The sequence below is a fragment of the Oncorhynchus kisutch genome, linkage group LG8 (assembly GCF_002021735.2).
Source record: "Oncorhynchus kisutch isolate 150728-3 linkage group LG8, Okis_V2, whole genome shotgun sequence".
Classification (NCBI taxonomy): Eukaryota; Metazoa; Chordata; class Actinopteri; order Salmoniformes; family Salmonidae; genus Oncorhynchus; species Oncorhynchus kisutch.
The window spans coordinates 5153473-5174943 of record NC_034181.2 but is presented as its reverse complement, the minus strand read 5'-3'; the positions used below and the strand labels follow the sequence as shown (position 1 = coordinate 5174943).

Below are 21471 nucleotides of genomic sequence, written 5' to 3'. Positions count from 1 at the left end.
ACCCTGTCTCTCTTCCACATGTTAGTCTGACTGTCTCTCTTCTTCTACATGTTAGTCTGACTGTCTCTCTTCTACATGTTAGTCTGACTGTCTCTCTTCTTCTACATGTCAGTCTGACTGTCTCTCTTCTTCTACATGTTAGTCTGACTGTCTCTCTTCCACATGTTAGTCTGACTGTCTCTCTTCTTCTACATGTTAGTCTGACTGTCTCTCTTCTACATGTTAGTCTGACTGTCTCTATTCTTCTACATGTTAGTCTGACTGTCTCTCTTCTACATGTTAGTCTCACTCTGTCTCTCTTCTTCTACATGTCAGTCTGACTGTCTCTCCTCTTCTACATGTTAGTCTGACTGTCTCTCTTCTACATGTTAGTCTGACTGTCTCTATTCTTCTACATGTTAGTCTGACTGTCTCTCTTCTACATGTTAGTCTCACTCTGTCTCTCTTCTTCTACATGTCAGTCTGACTGTCTCTCTTCTTCTACATGTTAGTCTGACTGTCTCTCTTCTACATGTTAGTCTGACTCTGTCTCTCTTCTTCTACATGTTTTCTGACCCTGTCTCTCTTCTTCTACATGTCAGTCTGACTGTCTCTCTTCTCCTACATGTTAGTCTGACTGTCTCTATTCTACATGTTAGTCTGACCCTGTCTCTCTTCTTCTACATGTTAGTCTGACTGTCTCTCTTCTACATGTTAGTCTGACTGTCTCTCTTCTACATGTTAGTCTGACTCTGTCTCTCTTCTACATGTTAGTCTGACTCTGTCTCTCTTCTTCTACATGTTAGTCTGACTGTCTCTCTTCTTCTACATGTTAGTCTGACTGTCTCTCTTCTACATGTTAGTCTGACCCTGTCTCTCTTCTTCTACATGTTAGTCTGACTGTCTCTCTTCCACATGTTAGTCTGACTGTCTCTCTTCTTCTACATATTAGTCTGACTGTCTCTTCTTCTACATGTTAGTCTGACTGTCTCTCTTCCACATGTTAGTCTGACTGTCTCTCTTCTTCTACATGTTAGTCTGACTGTCTCTCTTCTTCTACATGTTAGTCTGACTGTCTCTCTTCTACATGTTAGTCTGACTGTCTCTATTCTTCTACATGTTAGTCTGACTGTCTCTCTTCTACATGTTAGTCTCACTCTGTCTCTCTTCTTCTACATGTCAGTCTGACTGTCTCTCTTCTTCTACATGTTAGTCTGACTGTCTCTCTTCTACATGTTAGTCTCACTCTGTCTCTCTTCTTCTACATGTCAGTCTGACTGTCTCTCTTCTTCTACATGTTAGTCTGACTGTCTCTCTTCTACATGTCAGTCTGACTGTCTCTCTTCTTCTACATGTTAGTCTGACTGTCTCTCTTCTACATGTTAGTCTGACTCTGTCTCTCTTCTTCTACATGTTAGTCTGACCCTGTCTCTCTTCTTCTACATGTCAGTCTGACTGTCTCTCTTCTCCTACATGTTAGTCTGACTGTCTCTATTCTACATGTTAGTCTGACCCTGTCTCTCTTCTTCTACATGTTAGTCTGACTGTCTCTCTTCTACATGTTAGTCTGACTGTCTCTCTTCTTCTACATGTTAGTCTGACTGTCTCTCTTCTACATGTTAGTCTGACTGTCTCTCTTCTACATGTTAGTCTGACCCTGTCTCTCTTCTTCTACATGCTAGTCTGACTGTCTCTCTTCCACATGTTAGTCTGACTGTCTCTCTTCTTCTACATGTTAGTCTGACTGTCTCTCTTCTACATGTTAGTCTGACCCTGTCTCTCTTCCACATGTTAGTCTGACTGTCTCTCTTCTTCTACATGTTAGTCTGACTGTCTCTCTTCTTCTACATGTTAGTCTGACTGTCTCTCTTCTTCCACATGTTAGTCTGACTGTCTCTCTTCTTCTACATGTTAGTCTGACTGTCTCTCTTCTTCCACATGTTAGTCTGACTGTCTCTCTTCTTCTACATGTTAGTCTGACTGTCTCTCTTCTACATGTTAGTCTGACCCTGTCTCTCTTCTTCTACATGTTAGTCTGACTGTCTCTCTTCCACATGTTAGTCTGACTGTCTCTATTCTTCTACATGTTAGTCTGACTGTCTCTCTTCTACATGTTAGTCTCACTCTGTCTCTCTTCTTCTACATGTCAGTCTGACTGTCTCTCTTCTTCTACATGTTAGTCTGACTGTCTCTCTTCTACATGTTAGTCTGACTCTGTCTCTCTTCTTCTACATGTTAGTCTGACCCTGTCTCTCTTCTTCTACATGTCAGTCTGACTGTCTCTCTTCTACATGTTAGTCTGACTGTCTCTCTTCTTCTACATGTTAGTCTGACTGTCTCTCTTCTACATGTTAGTCTGACTCTGTCTCTCTTCTACATGTTAGTCTGACTCTGTCTCTCTTCTTCTACATGTTAGTCTGACTGTCTCTCTTCTTCTACACGTTCGTCTGACTGTCTCTCTTCTACATGTTAGTCTGACCCTGTCTCTCTTCTTCTACATGTTAGTCTGACTGTCTCTCTTCCACATGTTAGTCTGACTGTCTCTCTTCTTCTACATGTTAGTCTGACTGTCTCTCTTCTACATGTTAGTCTGACCCTGTCTCTCTTCCACATGTTAGTCTGACTGTCTCTCTTCTTCTACATGTTAGTCTGACTGTCTCTCTTCTTCTACATGTTAGTCTGACTGTCTCTCTTCTTCCACATGTTAGTCTGACTGTCTCTCTTCTTCTACATGTTAGTCTGACTGTCTCTCTTCTACATGTTAGTCTGACCCTGTCTCTCTTCCACATGTTAGTCTGACTGTCTCTCTTCTTCTACATGTTAGTCTGACTGTCTCTCTTCTTCTACATGTTAGTCTGACTGTCTCTCTTCTTCCACATGTTAGTCTGACTGTCTCTCTTCTTCTACATGTTAGTCTGACTGTCTCTCTTCTACATGTTAGTCTGACCCTGTCCCAATATCTTTCTTTCTCTCAGGCTTTAGCATCAAAGCAGTACCGTTCCCAAACGCCATCTTGAATGTAAAGGAACTCGGAGGTAAAGTTAAAGAATAGATTTGATTGTGAATGCTAGCCATAGTGATTGGGTGTGTTTGATTGTGAATGCTAGCCATAGTGATTGGTTGTGTTTGATTGTGAATGCTAGCCATAGTGATTGGTTGTGTTTGATTATGAATGCTAGCCATAGTGATTGGGTGTGTTTGATTGTGAATGCTAGCCATAGTGATTGGTTGTATTTGATTGTGAATGCTAGCCATAGTGATTGGTTGTGTTTGATTGTGAATGCTAGCCATAGTGATTGGTTGTATTTGATTATGAATGCTAGCCATCGTGATTGGTTGAGTTTGATTATGAATGCTAGCCATAGTGATTGGTTGAGTTTGATTGTGAATGCTAGCCATAGTGATTGGTTGTGTTTGATTATGAATGCTAGCCATCGTGATTGGTTGAGTTTGATTGTGAATGCTAGCCATAGTGATTGGGTGTGTTTGATTATGAATGCTAGCCATAGTGATTGGTTGTGTTTGATTATGAATGCTAGCCATCGTGATTGGTTGAGTTTGATTGTGAATGCTAGCCATAGTGATTGGGTGTGTTTGATTATGAATGCTAGCCATAGTGATTGGTTGTGTTTGATTATGAATGCTAGCCATAGTGATTGGGTGTGTTTGATTATGAATGCTAGCCATAGTGATTGGGTGTGTTTGATTGTGAATGCTAGCCATAGTGATTGGTTGTGTTTGATTGTGAATGCTAGCCATAGTGATTGGTTGTGTTTGATTATGAATGCTAGCCATAGTGATTGGTTGTATTTGATTGTGAATGCTAGCCATAGTGATTGGTTGTATTTGATTGTGAATGCTAGCCATAGTGATTGGTTGTGTTTGATTATGAATGCTAGCCATCGTGATTGGTTGAGTTTGATTGTGAATGCTAGCCATAGTGATTGGTTGTGTTTGATTATGAATGCTAGCCATAGTGATTGGTTGTGTTTGATTATGAATGCTAGCCATTGTGATTGGGTGTATTTGATTATGAATGCTAGCCATTGTGATTGGGTGTGTTTGATTGTGAATGCTAGCCATATCAAATCAAATCAAATTTATTTTATTTATTTATATATATAGCCCTTCGTACATCTGCTGATATCCCAAAGTGCTGTACAGAAACCCAGCCCAAAACCCCAAACAGCAAGCAATGCAGGTGTAGAAGCACGGTGGCTAGGAAAAACTCCCTAGAAAGGCCAATACCTAGGAAGAAACCTAGAGAGGAACCAGGCTATGTGGGGTGGCCAGTCCTCTTCTGGCTGTGCCAGGTGGAGATTATAACAGAACATGGTCAAGATGTTCAATGTTCATAAATGACCAGCATGGTCGAATAATAATAAGGCAGAACAGTTGAAACTAGAGCATGCTAGTTTATGATGCTAGTTTACGATGGCTAATGCTAGCCATCGTGATTTAGTTTGTTCATTCCCACATTTAGTTCTACAATCGAATTATCATCATGAGACTGGGTCTGATGTGTCTCCTGGACCTTGATATCCAGGAACCATGCAGACAGTTTTACAGTGGTTGTTAGGTCCAGTAGGTGTTTGCATTAGCAAATAAACACACCTGTATGTTGCTCTTTGGCCAGGTCAGTTGCAGACAGAGAGGCCAAATGGCCCTTGAAGCGACAGACTATTGTATCGTTAACAAATCATTAAATGAATGTTTCTCTCTGGCTGTGAACATCAACATCACAAACCAATGACTCATGTAATGTCTGTCCCCTTAGCCCACAGCAGCGTCACACACTGATGCTCAGGAAAGATACACACCCCCACCCTTTAAATGTTATTATATTTTTTTTAACTAAGAACAAATTAATTTTTAACAAAGAACAAATTCTTATTTTCAATGACAGCCTAGGAACAGCAGGTTAACTGCCTTGTTCAGGGGCAGAACAACATATTTTTTACTTGTCTGCTCGGGGATTTGATCCAGCAACCTTTCAGTTGCTAGTCCAACACTCTAACCACTAGGCTACCTGCTGGTTACTAGTCCAACACTAACCACTAGGCTACCTGCTGGTTACTAGTCCAACACTCTAACCACTAGGCTACCTGCTGGTTACTAGTCCAACGCTCTAACCACTAAGCTACCTGCTGTTTACTAGTCCAACACTCTAACCACTAGGCTAGCTGCTGGTTACTAGTCCAACACTCTAACCACTAGACTACCTGCCCCCTGCTCTTCGTAGTCAGTGTCGATAGAGGGGGGCCCTCTGACCACTTGACCCCTGCTCTTCGTAGTCAGTGTCGATAGAGGGGGGCCCTCTGACCACTAGACTACCTGCCCCCTGCTCTTCGTAGTCAGTGTCGATAGAGGGGGGCCCTCTGACCACTAGACCCCTGCTCTTCGTAGTCAGTGTCGATAGAGGGGGGCCCTCTGACCACCAGACCCCTGCTCTTCGTAGTCAGTGTCGATAGAGGGGGGCCCTCTGACCACTAGACCCCTGCTCTTCGTAGTCAGTGTCGATAGAGGGGGGCCCTCTGACCACTAGACCCCTGCTCTTCGTAGTCAGTGTCGATAGAGGGGGGCCCTCTGACCACTAGACTACCTGCCCCCTGCTCTTCGTAGTCAGTGTCGATAGAGGGGGGCCCTCTGACCACTAGACCCCTGCTCTTCGTAGTCAGTGTCGATAGAGGGGGGCCCTCTGACCACCAGACCCCTGCTCTTCGTAGTCAGTGTCGATAGAGGGGGGCCCTCTGACCACTAGACCCCTGCTCTTCGTAGTCAGTGTCGATAGAGGGGGGCCCTCTGACCACCAGACCCCTGCTCTTCGTAGTCAGTGTCGATAGAGGGGGGCCCTCTGACCACTAGACCCCTGCTCTTCGTAGTCAGTGTCGATAGAGGGGGGCCCTCTGACCACTAGACCCCTGCTCTTCATAGTCAGTGTCGATAGAGGGGGGCCCTCTGACCACTAGACCCCTGCTCTTCGTAGTCAGTGTCGATAGAGGGGGGCCCTCTGACCACTAGACCCCTGCTCTTCGTAGTCAGTGTCGATAGAGGGGGGCCCTCTGACCACTAGACTACCTGCCCCCTGCTCTTCGTAGTCAGTGTCGATAGAGGGGGGCCCTCTGACCACTAGACCCCTGCTCTTCGTAGTCAGTGTCGATAGAGGGGGGCCCTCTGACCACCAGACCCCTGCTCTTTGTAGTCAGTGTCGATAGAGGGGGGCCCTCTGACCACTAGACCCCTGCTCTTCGTAGTCAGTGTCGATAGAGGGGGGCCCTCTGACCACTAGACCCCTGCTCTTCGTAGTCAGTGTCGATAGAGGGGGGCCCTCTGACCACTAGACTACCTGCCCCCTGCTCTTCGTAGTCAGTGTCGATAGAGGGGGGCCCTCTGACCACTAGACCCCTGCTCTTCGTAGTCAGTGTCGATAGAGGGGGGCCCTCTGACCACCAGACCCCTGCTCTTCGTAGTCAGTGTCGATAGAGGGGGGCCCTCTGACCACTAGACCCCTGCTCTTCGTAGTCAGTGTCGATAGAGGGGGGCCCTCTGACCACTAGACTACCTGCCCCCTGCTCTTCGTAGTCAGTGTCGATAGAGGGGGGCCCTCTGACCACTAGACCCCTGCTCTTCGTAGTCAGTGTCGATAGAGGGGGGCCCTCTGACCACCAGACCCCTGCTCTTCGTAGTCAGTGTCGATAGAGGGGGGCCCTCTGACCACTAGACCCCTGCTCTTCGTAGTCAGTGTCGATAGAGGGGGGCCCTCTGACCACTAGACCCCTGCTCTTCGTAGTCAGTGTCGATAGAGGGGGGCCCTCTGACCACTAGACCCCTGCTCTTCATAGTCAGTGTCGATAGAGGGGGGCCCTCTGACCACCAGACCCCTGCTCTTCGTAGTCAGTGTCGATAGAGGGGGGCCCTCTGACCACTAGACCCCTGCTCTTCGTAGTCAGTGTCGATAGAGGGGGGCCCTCTGACCACTAGACTACCTGCCCCCTGCTCTTCGTAGTCAGTGTCGATAGAGGGGGGCCCTCTGACCACTAGACCCCTGCTCTTCGTAGTCAGTGTCGATAGAGGGGGGCCCTCTGACCACTAGACCCCTGCTCTTCGTAGTCAGTGTCGATAGAGGGGGGCCCTCTGACCACTAGACTACCTGCCCCCTGCTCTTCGTAGTCAGTGTCGATAGAGGGGGGCCCTCTGACCACTAGACCCCTGCTCTTCATAGTCAGTGTCGATAGAGGGGGGCCCTCTGACCACTAGACCCCTGCTCTTCGTAGTCAGTGTCGATAGAGGGGGGCCCTCTGACCACTAGACCCCTGCTCTTCGTAGTCAGTGTCGATAGAGGGGGGCCCTCTGACCACTAGACCCCTGCTCTTCGTAGTCAGTGTCGATAGAGGGGGGCCCTCTGACCTGAGTCTGAGAAAGAGTTGTTATTATCATGACCGCGGTGTTCCTTTATGTTAACATCACCCAGGGAGGTAGTTTAAGGTTTAATAAGGAAGCTGGAGGTAAGACATGGAGAACCTTCCAGAACTGTTAAAACAGAAGAGAGGGATAAATCTCCCCTTCACCTCCACCTGTGTTTAAATTTACGAGGATGTTTAAGAGTGAAAGTAATTTATGTATGTTTTTCTGGACACAGGTGTGAATCTTGACAAGTAGCCATCCTGGACTGGTAGCAGCAACCTCATAACTCCCTTCTCCTGAAGAACAACACACTCAGAAAGAAGAGAGACCACCAGCGAGGACGATACCAAATTTGGTCTCAGCGTAGAAGGAAAGAAGGAAGGAAGGAAGGAAGGAAGGAAGGAAGGAAGGAAGGAAGGAAGGAAGGAAGGAAGAAAGAAAGAAAGAAAGAAAGAAAGAAAGAAAGAAAGAAAGAAAGAAAGGAAGGAAGGAAGGAAGGAAGGAAGGAAGGAAGGAAGGAAGGAAGGAAGGAAGGAAGGAAGGAAGGAAGGAAGGAAGGAAGGAAGGAAGGAAGGAAGGAAGGAAGGAAGGAAGAAAGAAAGAAAGAAAGGGAAAAAAAACAGGAAGGAGAGAGAGAATTTGAAAGAGAAAGAAATTGAGAGAGAGAGTGAGAAATAGAGAGAGAGAGAGAGAAATAGAGAGAGAGAGAGAGAGAGAGAGAGAGAAATGGAGAGAGAGAGAGTTAGTGCTAAGCCCTGGTTGGGGTTAAAGCCTGAGTGTGTCTGGGGTGTAATTGTGGTTTGGTTGAGGAAAAACACAGACCCAGCCGCCGGGAGCGTGACACGTTTGATTTAGGGCTGCCACTCTAGCGGAGAGAGAGTATGATGAAACCTCCCCTCCTCCTCCCCTCTCCTCCCTTCCCCTTCTCCTCCTCTCTTCCCCTCTCTTTCCTTCTCCCATCTCCTCTTCTCCCCTCTCTTCTCTGTGGCCTGTGAACATTGAGAGAGTGAACATTATGGGTTTACTGCACAGCGGCTTGGAAAAAGAAACTGGGGGGTTTGGGATATGGGAGGATAGGGTGTTTTGATGCTCCTGCTTCTGTTCAATCACCACCTTATTAGGAGTGTATAGACTGAGACATTCCATCTGAGGTGGGCTCTGTGTCTGTCTATCTGAGGTGGTCTCTGTGTCTATCCTCTGAGGTGGTCTCTGTGTCTGTCCTCTGAGGTGGGCTCTGTGTCTGTCCTCTGAGATGGGCTCTGTGTCTGTCCTCTGAGGTGGTCTCTGTGTCTGTCCTCTGAAGTGGGCTCTGTGTCTGTCTATCTGAGGTGGTCTCTGTGTCTGTCCTCTGAGGTGGGCTCTGTGTCTGTCCTCTGAGGTGGGCTCTGTGTCTGTCCTCTGAGGTGGGCTCTGTGTCTGTCCTCTGAGGTGGGCTCTGTGTCTGTCCTCTGAGGTGGGCTCTGTGTCTGTCCTCTGAGGTGGGCTCTGTGTCTGTCCTCTGAGGTGGTCTCTGTGTCTGTCCTCTGAGGTGGGCTCTGTGTCTGTCCTCTGAGGTGGGCTCTGTGTCTGTCTATCTGAGGTGGGCTCTGTGTCTGTCCTCTGAGGTGGGCTCTGTGTCTGTCCTCTGAGATGGGCTCTGTGTCTGTCCTCTGAGATGGGCTCTGTGTCTGTCTATCTGAGGTGGGCTCTGTGTCTGTCTATCTGAGGTGGTCTCTGTGTCTGTCCTCTGACGTGGGCTCTGTGTCTCTCCTCTGAGGTGGGCTCTGTGTCTCTCCTCTGAGGTGGTCTCTGTGTCTGTCCTCTGAGGTGGGCTCTGTGTCTGTCCTCTGAGGTGGGCTCTGTGTCTGTCCTCTGAGGTGGTCTCTGTGTCTGTCCTGTGGCTGTCTGCTCTGTGATGCATGGTCATTACACGGTCTAGGCTTCGTCAAGGTTCATGTGGATCAAAGTGTGTGTGTGTGTGTGAGCGTGCATGTGTGTGTGTGTGAGCGTACATGTGTGTGTGTGTGAGCGTACATGTGTGTGTGTGTGTGAGCGTACATGTGTGTGTGTGAGTGAATGTTGAGTACTTCTGTCTGGCTCAATATCTCTGGTCTGTGTTTTAGGTAAACAGGGTAAGTCAGGTGTATCATTCATTCAGATGTGTTGCAGAATCACATTGTTTTCTGTGTGAAACGGTACAACTAGAGGTCGACCAAATGTATGATTTTTCAATGCCGATACCGATTAATCGTCCTATTTTTATATATATATTGTAATAATTACAATTACAACAATACTGAATGAACAATGAACACTTTTATTTGAACTTATAATATAATACAGAAATAAACATCAATTTAGTCTCAAATAAATAATGAAACATGTTCAATTTGGTTTAAATAATTCAAAAACAAAGTGTTGGAGAAGAAAGTAAAAGTGCAATATGTGCCATGTAAGAAAGCTAACATTTCAGTTCCTTGCTCAGAACATGAGAACATATGAAAGCTGGTGGTTCCTTTTAACATGAGTCTTCAATATTCCCAGGTAAGAGGTTTTAGGTTGTAGTTATTATAGGAATTATAGGACTATTTCCCTCTATACCATTTGTATTTCATATACCTTTGACTATTGGATGTTCTTATAGGCACTATAGTATTGCCAGCCTAATCTCGGGAGTTGATAGGCTTGAAGTCATAAACAGCGCAATGCTTGAAGCACAGGGAAGAGCTGCTGGCAAACACAGTAAAGTTTGAATGAATGCTTACGAGCCTGCTGCTGCCTACCACCGCTCAGTCAGACTGCTTTATCAAATATCAAATCATAGACTTAATTATTATATAATAAACACACGGAAATACAAGCCTTAGGTCATTAATATGGTCAAATCCAGAAACTATCATTTCGAAAACAAAATGTTTATTCTTTCAGTGAAATATGGAACTGTTCCGTATTTTATCTAACGGGTGGCATCCATAAGTCTCTAAATATTGCTGTTACATTGTACGACCTTCAATGTTATGTCATAATTATGTAAAATTCTTGGCAAATTAGTTCGCAACGAGCCAGGCGGCCCAACTGACCGCCAGAGAAGTGACACAATTTCCCTAGTTTATATTGCCTGCTAACGTGAATGTATTTTAGCTAAATATGCAGGTTTGAAAAAATATATACTTGTGTCTTGATTTTAAGAAAGGCATTGATGTTTATGGTTAGGTACATTCGGGTTTTTCGCTAATGTGCTTTTGTTAAATCATCACCCATTTGGCAAATTTGAAGTAGGCTGTGATTCGATGATAAATTAACAGGCACTGCATCGATTATATGCAACACAGGACAAGCTAGTTAAACTAGTAATATCATCAACCATGTGTAGTTAACTAGTGATTATGTTAAGATAGATAGTTTTTTTATAAGATAAGTTAATGCTAGCTAGCACCTTACCTTGGCTCATTGCTGACACAAGGTTCTTTTGATGCTGCTTTCGCGGAACAGGAGGTCAGCCTGCCACGCAGTCTCCTCGTGAATTGCAATGCGTTCGGCCATAATCGGCTTCCAAAAAGCCATGCCGATTAATCGGTCGACCTCTAGGTACAACCATGGATCATTAAAGCATTTTAGGACCCTTGATTCAACATTGAATTGGACCTTACTGCTATTAGACCATAGAAACACATTGAATTGGACCTTACTGCTATTAGTCCATAGAAACACATTGAATTGAACCTTACTGCTATTAGCCCATAGAAACACATTGAATTGGACCTTACTGCTATTAGCCCATAGAAACACATTGAATTGGACCTTACTGCTATTAGCCCATAGAAACACATTGAATTGGACCTTACTGCTATTAGCCCATAGAAACACATTGAATTGGACCTTACTGCTATTAGCCCATAGAAACACATTGAATTGGACCTTACTGCTATTAGCCCATAGAAACACATTGAATTGGACCTTACTGCTATTATCCCATAGAAACACATTGAATTGGACCTTACTGCTATTAGCCCATAGAAACACGTAGAATAACAGACAGTCCTTACTGCTATTAGCCCATAGAAACACATTGAATAACAGATAGTCCTTACTGCTATAAGCCAATAGAAACACATTGAATAACAGATAGTCCTTACTGCTATTAGCCAATAGAAACACATTGAATAACAGATAGTCCTTACTGCTATTAGTCCATAGAAACACATTGAATAACAGATAGTCCTTACTGCTATTAGCCCATAGAAACACGTAGAATAACAGATAGTCCTTACTGCTATTAGCCTATAGAAACACATTGAATAACAGATAGTCCTTACTGCTATTAGCCCATAGAAACACATTGAATAACAGATAGTCCTGACTGCTATTAGCCCATAGAAACACATTGAATAACAGATAGTCCTTACTGCTATAAGCCCATAGAAACACATTGAATAACAGACAGTCCTTACTGCTATTAGCCCATAGAAACACATTGAATAACAGATAGTCCTTACTGCTATTAGCCCATAGAAACACATTGAATAACAGATAGTCCTTACTGCTATTAGCCAATAGAAACACATTGAATAACAGATAGTCCTTACTGCTATTAGCCAATAGAAACACATTGAATAACAGATAGTCCTTACTGCTATTAGCCAATAGAAACACATTGAATAACAGATAGTCCTGACTGCTATTAGCCCATAGAAACACATTGAATAACAGATAGTCCTTACTGCTATTAGCCCATAGAAACACATTGAATAACAGATAGTCCTTACTGCTATTAGCCCATAGAAACACATTGAATAACAGATAGTCCTTACTGCTATTAGCCAATAGAAACACATTGAATAACAGATAGTCCTTACTGCTATTAGCCCATAGAAACACATTGAATAACAGACAGTCCTTACTGCTGTTAGCCAATAGAAACACATTGAATAACAGATAGTCCTTACTGCTATTAGCCCATAGAAACACATAGAATAACAGATAGTCCTTACTGCTATTAGCCAATAGAAACACATTGAATAACAGATAGTCCTTACTGCTATTAGCCCATAGAAACACATTGAATAACAGACAGTCCTTACTGCTATTAGCCCATAGAAACACATTGAATAACAGATAGTCCTGACTGCTATTAGCCCATAGAAACACATTGAATAACAGATAGTCCTTACTGCTATTAGCCCATAGAAACACATTGAATAACAGATAGTCCTTACTGCTATTAGCCCATAGAAACACATTGAATAACAGATAGTCCTTACTGCTATTAGCCCATAGAAACACATTGAATAACAGATAGTCCTGACTGCTATTAGCCAATAGAAACACATTGAATAACAGATAGTCCTTACTGCTATTAGCCCATAGAAACACATTGAATAACAGATAGTCCTGACTGCTATTAGCCCATAGAAACACATTGAATAACAGATAGTCCTTACTGCTATAAGCCCATAGAAACACATTGAATAACAGACAGTCCTTACTGCTATTAGCCAATAGAAACACATTGAATAACAGATAGTCCTTACTGCTATTAGTCCATAGAAACACATTGAATAACAGATAGTCCTTACTGCTATTAGCCCATAGAAACACATTGAATAACAGATAGTCCTTACTGCTATTAGCCAATAGAAACACATTGAATAACAGATAGTCCTTACTGCTATTAGCCAATAGAAACACATTGAATAACAGATAGTCCTTACTGCTATTAGCCAATAGAAACACATTGAATAACAGATAGTCCTTACTGCTATTAGCCAATAGAAACACATTGAATAACAGATAGTCCTTACTGCTATTAGCCCATAGAAACACATTGAATAACAGATAGTCCTGACTGCTATTAGCCCATAGAAACACATTGAATAACAGATAGTCCTTACTGCTATTAGCCCATAGAAACACATTGAATAACAGATAGTCCTTACTGCTATTAGCCAATAGAAACACATTGAATAACAGATAGTCCTTACTGCTATTAGCCCATAGAAACACATTGAATAACAGATAGTCCTTACTGCTATTAGCCCATAGAAACACATTGAATAACAGATAGTCCTTACTGCTATTAGCCCATAGAAACACATTGAATAACAGATAGTCCTTACTGCTCTTAGCCCATAGAAACACATTGAATAACAGATAGTCCTTACTGCTATTAGCCCATAGAAACACATTGAATAACAGATAGTCCTTACTGCTATTAGCCCATAGAAACACATTGAATAACAGATAGTCCTTACTGCTATTAGCCCATAGAAACACATTGAATAACAGATAGTCCTTACTGCTATTAGCCCATAGAAACACATTGAATAACAGATAGTCCTTACTGCTATTAGCCCATAGAAACACATTGAATAACAGATAGTCCTGACTGCTATTAGCCCATAGAAACACATTGAATAACAGATAGTCCTGACTGCTATTAGCCCATAGAAACACATTGAATAACAGATAGTCCTTACTGCTATTAGCCCATAGAAACACATTGAATAACAGATAGTCCTGACTGCTATTAGCCCATAGAAACACATTGAATAACAGATAGTCCTGACTGCTATTAGCCCATAGAAACACATTGAATAACAGATAGTCCTTACTGCTATTAGCCCATAGAAACACATTGAATAACAGATAGTCCTTACTGCTATTAGCCCATAGAAACACATTGAATAACAGATAGTGCTTACTGCTATTAGCCCATAGAAACACATTGAATAACAGATAGTCCTGACTGCTATTAGCCCATAGAAACACATTGAATAACAGATAGTCCTTACTGCTATTAGCCCATAGAAACACATTGAATAACAGATAGTCCTTACTGCTATTAGCCCATAGAAACACATTGAATAACAGATAGTCCTTACTGCTATTAGCCAATAGAAACACATTGAATAACAGATAGTCCTTACTGCTATTAGCCCATAGAAACACATTGAATAACAGATAGTCCTTACTGCTATTAGTCCATAGAAACACATTGAATAACAGATAGTCCTTACTGCTATTAGCCCATAGAAACACATTGAATAACAGATAGTCCTTACTGCTATTAGCCAATAGAAACACATTGAATAACAGATAGTCCTTACTGCTATTAGCCAATAGAAACACATTGAATAACAGATAGTCCTTACTGCTATTAGCCAATAGAAACACATTGAATAACAGATAGTCCTTACTGCTATTAGCCAATAGAAACACATTGAATAACAGATAGTCCTTACTGCTATTAGCCCATAGAAACACATTGAATAACAGATAGTCCTTACTGCTATTAGCCCATAGAAACACATTGAATAACAGATAGTCCTTACTGCTATTAGCCCATAGAAACACATTGAATAACAGATAGTCCTTACTGCTATTAGCCCATAGAAACACATTGAATAACAGATAGTCCTGACTGCTATTAGCCCATAGAAACACATTGAATAACAGATAGTCCTGACTGCTATTAGCCCATAGAAACACATTGAATAACAGATAGTCCTTACTGCTATTAGCCCATAGAAACACATTGAATAACAGATAGTCCTTACTGCTATTAGCCCATAGAAACACATTGAATAACAGATAGTCCTTACTGCTATTAGCCCATAGAAACACATTGAATAACAGATAGTCCTGACTGCTATTAGCCCATAGAAACACATTGAATAACAGATAGTCCTGACTGCTATTAGCCCATAGAAACACATTGAATAACAGATAGTCCTGACTGCTATTAGCCCATAGAAACACATTGAATAACAGATAGTCCTTACTGCTATTAGCCCATAGAAACACATTGAATAACAGATAGTCCTGACTGCTATTAGCCAATAGAAACACATTGAATAACAGATAGTCCTGACTGCTATTAGCCCATAGAAACACATTGAATAACAGATAGTCCTGACTGCTATTAGCCAATAGAAACACATTGAATAACAGATAGTCCTGACTGCTATTAGCCAATAGAAACACATTGAATAACAGATAGTCCTGACTGCTATTAGCCAATAGAAACACATTGAATAACAGATAGTCCTGACTGCTATTAGCCCATAGAAACACATTGAATAACAGATAGTCCTTACTGCTATTAGCCAATAGAAACACATTGAATAACAGATAGTGCTTACTGCTATTAGCCCATAGAAACACATTGAATAACAGATAGTCCTGACTGCTATTAGCCAATAGAAACACATTGAATAACAGATAGTCCTTACTGCTATTAGCCCATAGAAACACATTGAATAACAGATAGTCCTGACTGCTATTAGCCAATAGAAACACATTGAATAACAGATAGTCCTGACTGCTATTAGCCCATAGAAACACATTGAATAACAGATAGTCCTTACTGCTATTAGCCCATAGAAACACATTGAATAACAGATAGTCCTGACTGCTATTAGCCAATAGAAACACATTGAATAACAGATAGTCCTGACTGCTATTAGCCCATAGAAACACATTGAATAACAGATAGTCCTTACTGCTATTAGCCAATAGAAACACATTGAATAACAGATAGTCCTTACTGCTATTAGCCAATAGAAACACATTGAATAACAGATAGTCCTTACTGCTATTAGCCAATAGAAACACATTGAATAACAGATAGTCCTTACTGCTATTAGCCAATAGAAACACATTGAATAACAGATAGTCCTTACTGCTATTAGCCCATAGAAACACATTGAATAACAGATAGTCCTTACTGCTATTAGCCAATAGAAACACATTGAATAACAGATAGTCCTTACTGCTATTAGCCCATAGAAACACATTGAATAACAGATAGTCCTTACTGCTATTAGCCCATAGAAACACATTGAATAACAGATAGTCCTTACTGCTATTAGCCAATAGAAACACATTGAATAACAGATAGTCCTGACTGCTATTAGCCAATAGAAACACATTGAATAACAGATAGTCCTGACTGCTATTAGCCAATAGAAACACATTGAATAACAGATAGTCCTGACTGCTATTAGCCCATAGAAACACATTGAATAACAGATAGTCCTGACTGCTATTAGCCCATAGAAACACATTGAATAACAGATAGTCCTTACTGCTATTAGCCCATAGAAACACATTGAATAACAGATAGTCCTTACTGCTATTAGCCAATAGAAACACATTGAATAACAGATAGTCCTTACTGCTATAAGCCCATAGAAACACATTGAATAACAGATAGTCCTTACTGCTATTAGCCCATAGAAACACATTGAATAACAGATAGTCCTTACTGCTATTAGCCAATAGAAACACATTGAATAACAGATAGTCCTTACTGCTATTAGCCCATAGAAACACATTGAATAACAGATAGTCCTTACTGCTATTAGCCCATAGAAACACATTGAATAACAGATAGTCCTTACTGCTATTAGCCCATAGAAACACATTGAATAACAGATAGTCCTGACTGCTATTAGCCAATAGAAACACATTGAATAACAGATAGTCCTGACTGCTATTAGCCAATAGAAACACATTGAATAACAGATAGTCCTGACTGCTATTAGCCCATAGAAACACATTGAATAACAGATAGTCCTGACTGCTATTAGCCCATAGAAACACATTGAATAACAGATAGTCCTGACTGCTATTAGCCAATAGAAACACATTGAATAACAGATAGTCCTGACTGCTATTAGCCCATAGAAACACATTGAATAACAGATAGTCCTTACTGCTATTAGCCCATAGAAACACATTGAATAACAGATAGTCCTGACTGCTATTAGCCATAGAAACACATTGAATAACAGATAGTCCTGACTGCTATTAGCCAATAGAAACACATTGAATAACAGATAGTCCTGACTGCTATTAGCCCATAGAAACACATTGAATAACAGATAGTCCTGACTGCTATTAGCCCATAGAAACACATTGAATAACAGATAGTCCTGACTGCTATTAGCCAATAGAAACACATTGAATAACAGATAGTCCTGACTGCTATTAGCCAATAGAAACACATTGAATAACAGATAGTCCTGACTGCTATTAGCCAATAGAAACACATTGATTGACACATTCATACATAGCAAAACTGTCCTAGCGTTTGACCCAAGTTAAACATTTTAAAGGCAATGCTACCAAATACTAATTGAGTGTGTTGACTTCTGACCCACTGGGAATGTGATGAAAGAAATAAAAGCTGAAATAAATAATTCTCTCTACTATTATTCTGACATTTCACATTCTTAAAATAACATGGTGATCCTAACTGACCTGAGACAGGGAATTTTTAATAGGATTAAATGTCAGGAATTGTGAAAAACTGAGTTTAAATGTATTTGGCAAAGGTGTATGTAAACTTCCCGACTTCAACTGTATGTTTTTATGTATGTATGTATGGATGGATGGATGATGGGATGGATGAATGGATGGATGGATGGATGGATGGATGGATGGATGGATGATGGGATGGATGAATGGATGGATGGATGGATGGATGGATGGATGGATGGATGAATGGATGGATGATGGGATGGATGAATGGATGGATGGATGGATGGATGGATGGATGGATGGATGAATGGATGGATGGATGGATGGATGGATGGATGGATGGATGGATGAATGGATGGATGGATGGATCTATGGATGGATGATGGGATGGATGAATGGATGGATGGATGGATGTATGGATGGATGATGGGATGGATGGATGGACAGCCAATATGGACAGTATGTGGATAGAATATGTAGTATATCTGAAGAATACGTGGATATAATAGTATATATACAGCTATTGCTGAATAGGATGAGCCTTTACTAGAATACAGTATATACATATGAAATGAGTAAAACAGTATGTAAACATTATTAACGTGACCAGTGTTACATTATTACATGTAAAGGATGTGCTTTAGGTGATGCAGATGAACTTGTAGCCATATTACTTCAGCAGTATTTAACAAGAGATCCTCTCTAAGCTTTACAGGAATGTGGTTCTGAATATAAACGGCAACACCTCCACCTTTGGCATTTCTGTATTTTCTGTAGATGTTATAACCATGTATTGCTACAACTGTATCATCGAAGGTACTATCTAAGTGAGTTTCAGAGGTAGTCAGAATATGAATGTCATCTGTTATGAGCAAATGATTGACTTCATTAACCTTATTTCTTAGGCTACATATGTTGATGTGGGCTGTTTTAAGCACCGAATACAACAGGTGTGGGACCTTACAGTGAAATGCTTACTTATAAGCCCTTAACCATCAATGCAGTTTTAAGAAAATACCACACAAATAAAACGTAAGATATAAGAATAACAAATAATTAAAGAGCAGCAGTAAATAACAATAACGAGACTATATACAGGGGGTACCGGTACAGAGTCAATGTGGAGGCTATATACAGAGGGTACCGGTACAGAGTCAATGTGGAGGCTATATACAGAGGGTACCAGTACAGAGTCAATGTGGAGGCTATATACAGGGGTACCAGTACAGAGTCAATGTGGAGGCTATATACAGGGGGTACCAGGACAGAGTCAATGTGGAGGCTATATACAGGGGGTACAGGTACAGAGTCAATGTGGAGGCTATATACAGGGGGTACCAGTACAGAGTCAATGTGGAGGCTATATACAGGGGGTACCAGTACAGAGTCAATGTGGAGGCTATATACAGAGGGTACCAGTACAGAGTCAATGTGGAGACTATATACAGGGGGTACCGGTACAGAGTCAATGTGGAGGCTATATACAGAGGGTACCAGTACAGAGTCAATGTGGAGGCTATATACAGAGGGTACCAGTACAGAGTCAATGTGGAGGCTATATACAGGGGGTACCGGTACAGAGTCAATGTGGAGGCTATATACAGGGGGTACCGGTACAGAGTCAATGTGGAGGCTATATACAGAGGGTACCGGTACAGAGTCAATGTGGAGGCTATATACAGGGGGTACCGGTACAGAGTCAATGTGGAGGCTATATACAGGGTATTACGGTACAGAGTCAATGTGGAGGCTATATACAGGGGGTACCGGTACAGAGTCAATGTGGAGGCTATATACAGAGGGTACCAGTACAGAGTCAATGTGGAGACTATATACAGAGGGTACCAGTACAGAGTCAATGTGGAGACTATATACAGGGGGTTCTGGTACAGAGTCAATGTGGAGGCTATATACAGGGGGTACCGGTACAGAGTCAATGTGGAGGCTATATACAGGGGGTACCGGTACAGAGTCAATGTGGAGGTACTGGTACAATGTAATATGTACATGTATTAGGTTACTTCCATTGTGACTGCCAACGCCCCTGGGATAATGTACATTTTCTGCAGCATTACAACGACTCTGCGACACAACGGTAGGAATTATCTGAACTGGGCTTGGGCCATTGATAAGTCGTTGTCTCAACGCAGCCTTGAAATGCGTGGACAGAGTCCAGGAGTCAAGATGATTTGGATGAACTCCGTCATTCCTGTAGAACATCTTCTGTTTCCAGGAAGTGTCAAAGTTATCTATAGAAGTTATGCCAACAGAGCTACAGTAGTCTTTGAGCCAGATGTGTAATGCCAGCAGCCTGCTGAATCTCTCACAATTGTACTGGGCCTGAAATAATCAGCCACTCTTTTTTGGAAACTTTCAGAGCTAGAATCAGTTCTTTAAAATCTATTTTCAGCAGTTCCATGCTAGCTCTCCTAATGTTGCTTGACCCCCACATTGACTACGACAGTGTCAGCTCCCAGCAGAGTATGTGAGCGTGCTCTATTTGAGCGTGGAGTGAGATTCCCAAAGGCCTTCTTGCCCGTTCCCATTTCGCTCCAGTACCACTCACTTCACCAGCTCTTGCCTGGTCCAGGATGCATTTGTAGTTTACTTGTGTGCTGCCTATAGCTCCTCTCCTTGCTTTAGTTACGGACTATTACTGTTACTGTCATGGACTATTTTAATAAAGAAACTGATAGATAAAATAGTAATAGATAAATAGTAGTAGTAGTAATAGTAGTTACAGTTGAAGTCAGAAGTTGACATACACTTTAGCCAAATTCATATAAACTCCATTTTTTTGTAAAAAAATTTTTTATTCCTGACATTTAATCCTATTACAATGTCCTTGTTTTAGGTCAGTTAGGATCACCACTTTATTTTAGGAATGTGAAATGTCAGAAAATTAGTGGAGATAATGGTTTATTTCAGCTTTTATTTCTTTCATCATCTTCCCAGTGGGTCAGAAGTTTACATACACTCAATTAGTATTTGGTAGCATTGTCTTTAAATAGTTTAACTTGGGTCAAACGTTTCGGGAAGCCTTCAACAAGCTTTCCACAATAAGTTGGGTGCATTTTGGCTCATTCCTCCTGACAGAGCTGGTGTAACTGAGTCAGGTTTGTAGGCCTCCTTGCTCGCACACAATTTTTCAGTTTTGCTCACAAATGTTCTATGGGATTGAGGTCAGTGCTTTGTGATGGCCACTCCAATATCTTGACTTTGTTGTCCTTAAGGCATTTTGCTACAACTTTGGAAGTGTGCAAGGTGTCATTGTCCATTTGGAAGACCCATTTGAGACCAAGCTTTAACGACTGATGTCTTGAGATGTTGCTTCAATATATCCACATAAATTTCCGCCCTCATGATTCCATCTATTTTGTGAAGTGCACCAGCCCCTCCTGCAGCAAAGCACCTCCACAACATGATGCTGCCACCCCCATGCTTCACGTTTGGGATGGTGTTCTTTGTCTTGCAAGCCTCCCCCTTTTTCCTCCAAACATAATAATGATCATTATGGCCAAACAGACATTTCTCCAAAAAGTACGATCTTTGTCCCCATGTGCAGTTGCAAACCGTAGTCTGGCTTTTTTATGGTGGTTTTGGAGCAGTGGCTTCTTCCTTGCTGAGCGGCCTTTAAGGTTATGTTGATATTGGACTCGTTTTACTGTGGATATAGATAATTTTGTACCAGTCTCCTCCAGCATCTTCACAGGGTCCTTTGCTGTTGTTCTGGGATTGTTTTGCACTTTTCGCACCAAAGTACGTTCATCTCTAGGAGACAGAACGCGTCTCCTTCCTGAGCGGTATGACGGCTGCGTGGTCCCATGGTGTTTATACTTGCATACT

General features: G+C 42.0%; 1 protein-coding gene across 1 annotated transcript in view; it reads left to right on the top strand.

Annotated features, from left to right (window-relative positions):
• Positions 1-21471, top strand: part of arl15a (ADP-ribosylation factor-like 15a) — a 321282-nt gene that overhangs the window by 98838 nt on the left and 200973 nt on the right. The window contains exon 3 of the mRNA XM_031829578.1: positions 2955-3014. Coding sequence (XP_031685438.1) covers positions 2955-3014 — 60 coding nt within the window. The remainder of the gene's footprint in view (positions 1-2954; positions 3015-21471) is intronic.